The 10,120-nt window shown below is 54.2% G+C and overlaps 2 protein-coding genes across 2 annotated transcripts in view; both read left to right on the top strand.

Moving 5' to 3' along the window:
• Positions 1-4,573, top strand: part of TMEM240 (transmembrane protein 240) — a 12,667-nt gene extending 8,094 nt beyond the window's left edge. The window contains exons 2-3 of the mRNA XM_008641171.2: positions 1,944-2,152; positions 4,154-4,573. Coding sequence (XP_008639393.1) covers positions 1,944-2,152; positions 4,154-4,302 — 358 coding nt within the window. The 3' untranslated portion in view covers positions 4,303-4,573. The remainder of the gene's footprint in view (positions 1-1,943; positions 2,153-4,153) is intronic.
• Positions 4,574-4,611: 38 nt separating this feature from the next.
• Positions 4,612-8,070, top strand: LOC108449080. Its single transcript, XM_017744064.1, has 2 exons — positions 4,612-7,359; positions 7,591-8,070. The coding sequence occupies exons 1-2, from the start codon at positions 6,809-6,811 to the stop codon at positions 7,988-7,990; spliced, it is 951 nt and encodes a 316-aa protein (XP_017599553.1). The 5' UTR covers positions 4,612-6,808; the 3' UTR covers positions 7,991-8,070.
• Positions 8,071-10,120: the final 2,050 nt, after the last annotated feature.

The following is a 10,120-nucleotide window of genomic DNA, read 5'->3' as shown; positions in this document are numbered from 1 at the left end:
TGAGAATGGGATGTCGGAGATACGTGTTTGCAGGGATTTGGGAAGCATGGGACATGGGAGACATGGGTTTGCAGGGATTTGGGAAGCATGGGACATGGGAGATGTGGGTTTGCAGGGATTTGGGAAGCATGGGACATGGGAGACATGGGTTTGCAGGGATTTGGGAAACATGGGACATGGGAGATGCGGGTTTGCAGGGATTTGGGAAGCATGGGACATGGGAAGTGCTTGGCTGCATTGATGGGAACCCTCCCGTTCCTTTTGGGGAGCCCTCCCTCATGCAGCCTCTGCCCCCGGATTTTCCAGTGCCAAAAGAGGGAAGATCTCTGTTCCAAACCATGCAGCATGAGGAGGCAGGAGCAGGGCTGCCCTCAGCCATCAGAGCTGCCATCTCCCGTCCCTTCCCAGCCTGCTCCCTTTTGCTGGATGGAAATGGGGACCGGAGGGTCTGGTTGCCACCCCGGAGCCCTTGCCAGCCCTGTGCCAGCACCCCCGGTGCCTGTGGTGCAGGTGGCCCCCATTAAGGCAGCGCTGAGATTAGGGCTGTTTTCAGAAGGTTCCTTTGAGTGGAGGTTTGTTTGTGTAAATATTTGGACGTTTCTCAGGCGTGATTATCGAGCAACCTGCACCTCATGAATATTCAGAGGCCTCAGCGATGCCTCCTCTGCTCGGCGAGTGGGAGCAGCGCCTGGGCGAGGAGGGACGGGATGCTGGGGACACTGGGCAGCGCTGGGACAGCCCCGTGCTCCTGGACTGGGGGCACTGGCGATGCCAGGATTGTGGTGGTGGAAGGCACGCGGGGCTGGACCTCACCTGGCTGGGCGTGTGGTCACTCCTGGGGTGTGGTCAGTGCCCGGCTGAGCGAGGCTGGGCAGCCTCGGCGCTCCTGGGAAGGTGAAGAGCTGCTCGAAGCAGGTGCAGAGCTCCAGAGCAGAGCTCTGCCTCCTGCATCCCCCATCCTCCGGGATCCTCCCACCCCTCACAGCTCCCAGGGACCTGTCACTGCTCATCCCCTCCCGTGCAGCCCCCACAGCCCTGCCTGGTTTTTTTCCTACTCTACAACTCCCTCACCCCATCCCTGCCATTTTCCTGCTTTTCCCCAGGTGAACCTGGGTTTTTCAGCTTCATCCCAGGCTTGGTCTCTATCACCTCATGGCACAAACGAGCCCAATCCCCCTCCTGGCAAGGGGCAGCCTCTCCAAGCCCTGGGAGCCTTGGGAAGCTTCGGAGCTGGGAGAGCTGCTCCTTTACCCCTGGAGGTGTTCAGGGACCTGGGGGAGCTTTGCCAGCAGCTCCAGTGCTGGGAAGGATTCTGGCTGTCTGCTCCAGGCAGGAATTGCTGCCTGGTCCTGGAGGAAGCCCCCAGATCGAGGAGCAGGAGTAGCTGAGGTGGTCTTGGAGCTCGTGGGACTTTTCCAGGAGCGAGAGGCTGCAGGAGGAATTCCTTCCTGTGCCTCCTCTGTGGCTGTAAACACGCTCTGCCCTGATGTGTGAGGGACACGAGCCTCTTTTCACTGAGGGAGAGGGGACACAGAGCAGCAGATCCTCTGTGGGGACATCTGCGGAGCCCAGGGCAGGGCAGCAACAGGACAGTTGTCCCTCCTGCAGGGGATGGTGGTGGTGGCACTTTCAGGGCTACACAGCTGCTCTGGTGGCCTCTGCCTCCAACATGTGCCCTCTGCATCCCGGGGGTGGCCTCGTGCCATCCTTGATCTCCTCTCCTGTGTTGTAGATGATGAGCCGGGGCACAGGGAGCCGTGTCAGGAATGTGACATCAGTTCCAGCCGTGGGGTTTTGTGCTTTGCTCCCTCCCTCTGTGCTGACAGCAGCACAAAAAGGCAGGACAGCCCTTCTCTTCCTGGGGATGGTGGGAGGAACGGGGAGGAAAGGTGAAAGAAAAATCTCCACTGATTTTTTCGCCCCTGTTTCTGCCCCTGCTCCAGGCATCATGTCCATTATGTCATCCCTTACGACGGGGACCAGTCAGTGGTGGACTCCTCGGAGAATTACTTTGTGACTGACAATGTAACCAAGCAGGAGATTGATCTGATGCTGGGACTTTTGCTGGGCTTTTGTATAAGCTGGTTCCTGGTGTGGATGGACGGGGTTCTCCACTACGCCGTGCGGGCCTGGAGGACCAGCCGACGGTATGGTAAGTGCTGCTCCTCCTCCTCCTCCTCCTCTTCCTCCTCTTCCCTCAGTCCCTGCCCTCTCCTTGGGAGCTGGAAAAGGCCAGCCTGATGCTTTATCCCACGTGGATGTGGCACAAACCTGGCCAGGGATGTCCCGGCCCTATTGATGCCGGGAGCTCGATGGTGCTCGCGGGTCGCTCCCAGCTCGGGATGTTCCACGATTCCCTGACCCGAGCAGGGGTGTTGGTGTGGGAATTCTGTGGGCAGAACATCTTCGGGCTGGACCAAAATTCCCCAGAAAAACCTGGATTTTTTTTCTTTTCCCTAGTGCTGCTGGGAGAGCAGGCTGGTGTTGGTTGTGTAAAGCTGTGACATTGTGGTGACAGTGACAGACATCTGCGTGGTGTCAGCTGAGGTTTCCCACCCTCACAGCTGTCCAGATGGGGAGATGTTTTGTTCAGTTGTGCCATCAGCCCCACGGGGGAAAGGATTGGGCAGAACAGTCAGGCTTTGGAGCAGTTAAAATCCTGAATTAACACCCTGAGGAGCACCCAAAGATGCTCCTTCAGAGGCTCTCTCTGCCCCATGTTCCTCCCTCAGCACGGGCATCCCGTGGATTTTAATATTTGGAGGAGAAAAAGATGACAGGAAAACGATTAAATTAGAGAATGACTCGAAATTCCCTCAGAATGTGCCTACAAATCTCCATCTCTCCAGCTCCTGGCTGATGGTGCTGTTAAATCACAACTCGGAGGAGAAGGAGAAGCGAGCGAGAGGAAGATTTATCTGCAGGCCTATCAGAAATTCTAATTAGGGAAGTGGACTCTCTCTTTCTAAAAACTCAGATAAAAAACGATATTAATTTCCCATCAGTCTTCCCAAATCCCCAGCAGCAGTTTCTGAGTCAGGACTCTCCCGGGGCTCCGCTGCTGCTGCTGTTTCCCAAGCAGGGGCTGATTTTCCAGTGAGATCTCAGGTTCTGAGAGCCAGTTTTGGGGCTGTGACTCCTGATTCTCATCAGAGATCAGAGCTGCTGGAGGCAGCAGGGCTGGCAGGAGCTCTCCTTGTGGTGAGGTGTTCTCCAGAGCTGGGATCACCACCCAGCCTACCCCTTGTGAATGGAGGCTTTTATTTTTAGTAATTAATTTAGTATTTCAGCTAATTGATCTCTTCTGTTTCATTTTTTCCCCCCTCCTGGTGTTTGCCTATTTTAAGGCTTTTATAAAAGGCTTGGCCAACAGTGCAGTGAACCTAAATATTTCCTATTTATTCAGAATCAACGATGCAAATGAGTAATTTTAAAGGCAGCAAGCAGAAAGGAATTTGTTTCTTTGTTGAACAAAGTGAAAATTCCCTTCTGAGGAAAGAAATGGAGCCAGGGGCAGGGGAAACACAAATTCTGTGCTGGTACAGGACGAGGAGTGCACGAGCACCACTCAGCAGTGACTCAGTGTCACACTGGGGCCTGATCAGCTCCAACCATGGCCTGTTACAATAACCTGGAGCTCCTTCCTGATGGGAGGGGTTCCTCAGGATAGCAAATATTCCATAGGAACTCAGACAGCAGCTCCCTAGTTAGCTGCAGGGCTGGTCAGGGCAGTCGCCAGCACCTCACAGCCGTGGACTCAGAGACTTGTTTGGGATGGAAAAGACCTCAAAGACCATCGAGTCCAACCCACTCCCAGCACAGCAGCTCGTCCTTGGGCCATCTGTGCTTCTCTGGGACTTCCCAGTTGCCCTTTGAGGAGTTGGGCTCTGTGTATTTCTGGGTGGAATCAGGCAAAATTTTCATGGGAGTGGGTGGCAGCTGAAATGCTGCTGCAGGGAAAGGTTCCTGGGCTGAGGGATGAGCTAATGGGTAAAAAATGATCCTGGCCAGGTGTTGGGGGCAGAGGGTGGCACTGGTGCCACAGCCTGTCCCTGTGCAGCCCTGAAGGGAGCTCAGGGGTGGCTGTGCCTTGGGACAGCACCCTCACCTCTCCCTGCAACCCCTCACCTTCCCTCTCCTCCCTGCCTTCCAGACAATTCCTGGTCTTGGATTCCGAAATTTTGTAACTTGAAGGAGTTCAGGAAACGTCACCACCGGCAGTACGAGGAGGCCACCGGGAACATGGTGCACATCAAACAGAAGCTGTACCACAACGGGCACCCCAGCCCCCGGCACCTCTGAGGGACACCCTCCCCTCCAAGGACTGCAGCCAGCTTTTAAAACACACAGGACTTCGCTCTTCCTCCAGGGGAACAGCCTCTGGTTTGCTCCCAAGCCAGCTGAGGACAGGATTTTACGGAATCCAGCCCGGGTGTCCATGGGTGGACGCGCCACGATGCACAACTAAGCCAGTCCTGGATGCTACGCAGCCAAGACATTGCACTGTGTTCCACATTTTATTGTCAGACTCGTGTATATATGTAAAAAAAAAAAAAAAAAAAAAAAAAAAAAAGCAGACAAACAACAACGACAACAACAAAAAACCCAAAAAAAGAGAGAGAGAGAGAAAAAAGAGATTTGCATTATACTTTCAACCTCCCCCCCCCCCTTTTCAGCTGTCCTGCACATCCAGGAATGTTGGCCGAGGGGATGGAGGTGGGACAGCACGAAGAAGATGCAGAGTGTCTCATCCAAGAGCTCCAGTCCCCCGTTTCTTTGGTCCTCTGGCTGGGTTTTGCCCTGCTCTGCCCCTCCCGTGCCTAGAATGGCTGGGCTGGGCACAGGTTTGGCTGGGGACTGCTGCCAGCGGGGGCGGGGAGAAGGCACAGTGTCCCTTTTGGTTTTGCTTTGGTTCACGTTCTGGGGAGTTGCTGCAGGGGAAGGAAGTGCTGGGGATGTGTAAGGGGTTTGTTGTTTGCAGTGCTGTCCACTGAAAACCTGCCTTAAGCAACCCAATCTCAGAGCCAGGGGGATGGGGCTGTGAGGGCTCAGCCCGGGCTGGTGCTGCTGGTGTGGTGGCACTTTTGGTGGCAGGGCTGCTGTCCTTCACTGGAGGAGGGTGGGATGTGTCAGATCTGACTTGTCCCTCTGCTCATAAACACCCCCCGCCCTTTGCCTGGGAGGAAAGGAGCTGCTCTGCCCCTTTTCTTGTGGGGTGAGCCCGAGGTCCTGGTTAAAACACCCCAAAACCACTGACAGCGCAGTGAGGGGGCCCTGAACAGCCTCACTGCTCCTGCACATCAAACACCCCCCTTGCCTGTGGGGCTTGGCTTGAGGGACACACAGAGACTTGGGCCTGAAGCCAAACTCCTCTCCAAACATCCCAAATGTCCCCAAGGCTGAGTCAAAGGGTGAGGATGCTCCGATGTGGTTTTGCCTTTGCTTCCCCTGGTGTGGATTTCGAGGCTCTGAAAGGAACCTCCCCCTCCAGAGACCTCCTTTACTCCCAGGCAGAGGGGTCTGAAGGTGCTGGAAAGCCCACGGTGGTGGTGTCTGGTCCCTGCTCTGGTCCTGTTCTCCTGAAGGCAGCAGCAGCAGCAGGGGAGCCCAGGCTGTGGGATGTGCTGGGCAGCACAGCCAGGGTGGGGAGAGGGAGGATTTACTGGGAGGGAGGAAGGAGGAGGGAGATGCTCTCCCCAGGAATGTGACAGCCCTGAGCCCCCATTCCCCCTTCATCCATCGTTTTGTACTGAGTGGGTTTGGCTGAAATGGGGAAAACACCCAGAACTGAAGGATGGGGAGAATTGCCAGAACCTCTCCTTTCTTCCACGGATTCCTTGACACTCTGAGTGGCCTCCTGCTGTTTGATGGCAGGGAAAAGGACACCACGACTCCTGCCCTTCCCTCCCTGCTCCAGCTTCTGTGTCTTGGGTTTTTTTTTTCTATTTCTTATGCCCAGTTCAGTTAATTACAAGCCCCCAAACTACCCAAACATTCCCATTTCTCTGCCATCCCCACCTTTGCTATTCCCTAGTGCCTCTTGTCTTGGAGCCCCAGGTTCTTTCTGGACCTAAACAACTGCCTGGTCCATTCTTGTGTCTGTTTGGCTGTCTGTCATTCCTGGCTGTGATGTCTGAAATTCCTTAGGATCTAAGGAACAACTTTTCCTTGAGCAGCTCCTTTCCCTTGCAGCCTCCTGGCAGGGAAGAGCAGGGACTGTGTTATCAACAAGTCCTCAGGGGGGACAGCATTTTGTAGGGGAGGAAATTCCATCGTGATAAGGACAAATATCGAGTCCCTGGGATTGGTTATGGGGGGAGGAAAAAAAGCACTTTAAAAGTAATTTTTCCACTTGCAGCCTCTCACAAGAGAGACTTAAGGCAGTGACCTAAACTCAGACTGAATGTAAAGCCTGGCTCTGCCCTGCTCTAGCAGCTGACCTTGGTTGAAATATCATTACAAATGGAACAACTGGAAAGGGTGAATGGCTCACACCCATTAAGTTTGATCTGTCTGATCCACAGCAAAATTTTATAAGAATTTGAGGCTCTGGAAGAAAGAGGGGGAGAAAAAAAAAAATCTATTTTTCCTGCTGTTTAAAACCAGAGTTTTAAAAATTCTGCAGCTCTCTCTTGCTCACACTTAGGCAAAAAAATAAACCAAGAAATTCTCTCAGTGCAGTTAAATTTACTGGGAGTAACTCACTGGTCTGTAATCCAGGGAAAGCAGGCAGGTTTTGTTGAGCAGGGTCGTCCCAGCACGCACTAAACCAGCGGGATTAATCCTGGGGAAACGCTCCTCATCCTGAATGAACAAGGGCCAGAATTCCTCCCCGTGCAGGGTGGGAATCCTGACCCAGCACATCTGGGATGGTTTCAAACTCCTGGGCAGGGACACCAAAACCAGGAGAGTTTTTCCTGAGAGCCTCAGGTCTGCCCTGTCTCCTCTTTGGGGAACGAGCTGCCAACGGGAAAGCAGAAGTGAAGGAGGCAGCTGGTTTTGGGGTGTTACAGCCAGTTTAGGGGTATTGCAGTGGGGTTTGAGGTATTACAGCTTATTTTGGTGTGTTGCAGCTGGTTTTGGAGTATTACAGCTGGTTTTTGGTGTGTTGCAGCTGGTTTTGGGGTATTACAGCTGTATCTGGTGTGTTGCAGCTGGTTCTGGGGTGTTGCAGCTGGTTTTGGGGTATTACAGCTGGTTTTGGGGTGTTGCAGCTGGTTTGGGGGTATTACAGCTGATTTTGGTGTGTTGCAGCTGGTTTTGGGGTATTGCAGCTGGTTTTGGGGTATTACAGCTGGTTTTGGGGTGTTGCAGCTGGTTTTGGGGTATTACAGCTGTTTTTTGGAGTGTTGCAGCTGGTACAGCTGGTTTTGGGGTATTGCAGCTGGTTTGGGGGTATTACAGCTGGTTTTGGTGTGTTGCAGCTGGTTTTGGGGTATTACAGCTGGTTTTGGTGTGTTGCAGCTGGTTTTGGGGTATTACAGCTGGTTTTGGGGTGTTACAGCTGGTTTTGGGGTATTACAGCTGGTTTTGGGGTGTTACAGCTGGTTTTGGGGTATTACAGCTGGTTTTTTGAGTGTTGCAGTGGGTTTTGGGGTATTACAGCTGTACTTGGTGTGTTGCAGCTGTATTTGGGATATTACAGCTGTATTTGGGGTGTTACAGCTGTATTTGGGGTGTTACAGCTGTGTTTGGGGTATTACAGCTGTTTTTTGGGGTGTCGCCGAGCCAGCATCACCCGGCAGCCCCTTCTCCCCTGCTGCCACCATCCCTCCTGTCCCTGCCCCAGCTCCTGAGCCGATGCTGCTCCAGGCTGAGCCCTGCCAGCCCTGTCCCTTGTCCCCGTGTCCCAGCGGGGCCACTCTGCCGCCGCCCCGTCGCTCTGTGCATGTGTTTGTTTTGTTTCTCTCCGCTCGTGGGGGTGTTTTCTCCTCGTCGAATTGTCCCCGCTGTGCTCGTGTTGACTCGTTTGCTGTTCTCTTGCCTCTGATCCAGTCTCCATACACACCCCAAAAAAAAATAACACACCAAAAAAAACCCCAACCCCAATAACAACAACACCCGAACCCAGCAACAACCCCAGGCAAAGAGGGCTGAGTTGGGAGCAAATTTGGCAGCAGGGAGTGGGCACAGCAAGGTCAGGGCTGGGCAAGGAGCTGGGCAGAGCCTGGGGAAGGGAAAACAGGGATGAGAAGTGTGGGAAGTGCAGGACAGCGGAGTGGGAAGTGTGGGCCCCGTCTCAGCGCTCGCCCGCCAGATGCTCCGGGGGAGGCTGCAGGCTCTGGTGCTGGGGGGGATCTTGTGGGGTATTTTTGGAGCAAAGACACAGCTCAAAACTCCATGTGCTGGTTCTCCAGAGCTGGGATTGGTGCTGGGAATGTTCTCCTGTGTTCCTGGTGTGAGGAGCCTCTCTGGGAAGGTTCTCCTGTGTTCCTGGTGTGAGGAGCCCCTCTGGGAATGTTCTCCTGTGGTTTTGGTGTGAGGAGCCTCTCTGGGAACGTTCTCCTGTGGTTTTGGTGTGAGGAGCCCCTCTGGGAATGTTCTCCTGTGGTTTTGGTGTGAGGAGCCCCTCTGGGAACGTTCTCGGTTGTTTTTGGTGTGAGGAGCCCCTCTGGGAATGTTCTCCTGTGGTTTTGGTGTGAGGAGCCTCTCTGGGAACGTTCTCCTGTGGTTTTGGTGTGAGGAGCCCCTCTGGGAATGTTCTCCTGTGGTTTTGGTGTGAGGAGCCCTGGCCTGGCTGCCTGCACAGGGAATGGTTGGGAAGGAGAGGTGTGGAAAGCAGAAATCCATTGCCTCACCCAGTAGCTCTTTTTTAAACTCAAATCCCATCCTCAGTTCTGGCTCTGCTGAATAAACCCCTGGCCAATATAAACAACAAACAGTGAGAAGGGCCCTTCCTCTTTGAGGAACAGTTTGGGAAGGTGTCTCCTGTATCCCATCCACGCATCCATCCACTGTGCCCTCTCACTGCTGAGCCAGCCAGGGACACCTCAGCTGGCCCATCCGGCACCACCTCATCCATAAGAAGCCCAGGAGAGAGCCTGGGATGGTGTCCCAGGCACTCACAGCACGCTGGGGTGGGTTTAGTTACTCTCACTGCTGTTCTACCTCATTTTCTGGTTGCATTTTCAGCTGGGGGAAGAAGAATCCCTGCTAAAAAGGGGTGTTGAAAACAGCCACTGAGGTGATGAAGGCACTGGAGCATCTCTCCTTTGAGGGAACTGGGAAAGCTGGGACTGATCATGCTGGGGAAGGATCAATCGCTGTAGGGAGGGTGCAAAGAAATGGGAGCAGGCTCTTTAAGAGGTGTCCAGTGATGGACCAGAAGCACGAAATGAAACATGGGGGGTTCTACTTGAACATCCTGCACGTGGTGAGAAGGGAGGGTGATGCTCACCTGTGCTGGAGGGAGAGGCTGGCAGGAGCTGAGGGGCACAGGGAGCTCAGTGTCACTTCAGATCTCACCTCCCAGCACTGTTGAACATCCAGCCCGGCATTGATGAAGAGGTTTGGGTCATCACAGAGGTGATGAAGCTTCTTCTGCATTTTCAGGGGGCTTGGAGGGTAAAAACAGCCAACAGAACCTCCCAGAGCACCTCTGGATGTGGAAGAGCAGAAGTTCTTCCATGATTAGAGCATGTGGTACAAATAGAGACACTTGGAGCCATCATTTTCCAGCCTGGATGCACCGGTGGGACAGTTCTGTGTTTCAGTGAGCAGCAGTGGGACGGAGAGCAGGGAATTATCTGTTGGGCAGGGACACAGGACTGCTGCTTCCACCCTGGGATGGGGTGAAAGTGAAAAGTCCCCTCAGCCCAGCTCCCTGGGGTGGCCAGGAGGACAAGGAGCAGCAAGTGAACTTCCTGAAGGAAATAAAAGACTCAAACAAAAAGAGCCAGGCCTGTGCCTTCCCTGCAGGTGGGGCAGAGGAGAGGGAAGCAGAGGAGTGGGAAGATGTGGCAGAGTCAGGAGGAGCCGCTCGGCCTGGCTGGGCTGTGGGGGTCCTGCTCCGGGTGTTCAGAGCTCTGCGTGTCCCCACGTGTCCCCTGCATGGAGCCCGGCCCTCCTTTGGCACCTCCAGCCATTTGCACTCGTTTCTTTTGCAGTTTCACATCTCGGC

This window comes from Corvus brachyrhynchos, unplaced genomic scaffold (assembly GCF_000691975.1).
Source record: "Corvus brachyrhynchos isolate BGI_N302 unplaced genomic scaffold, ASM69197v1 scaffold68, whole genome shotgun sequence".
NCBI classification, from domain to species: domain Eukaryota; kingdom Metazoa; phylum Chordata; class Aves; order Passeriformes; family Corvidae; genus Corvus; species Corvus brachyrhynchos.
This window is presented reverse-complemented; position numbering and strand designations above follow the sequence as displayed.

Coding starts and splice junctions, on each gene's coding strand:
- LOC108449080 (XM_017744064.1), top strand. CDS start 6,809: ATGAACAAGGGCCAGAATTCCTCCCCGTGCAGGGTGGGAATCCTGACC. Junction 7,360..7,590: donor TTTTGGAGTGTTGCAGCTGG/TACAGCTGGTTT, acceptor GTTGCAGTGGGT/TTTGGGGTATTACAGCTGTA.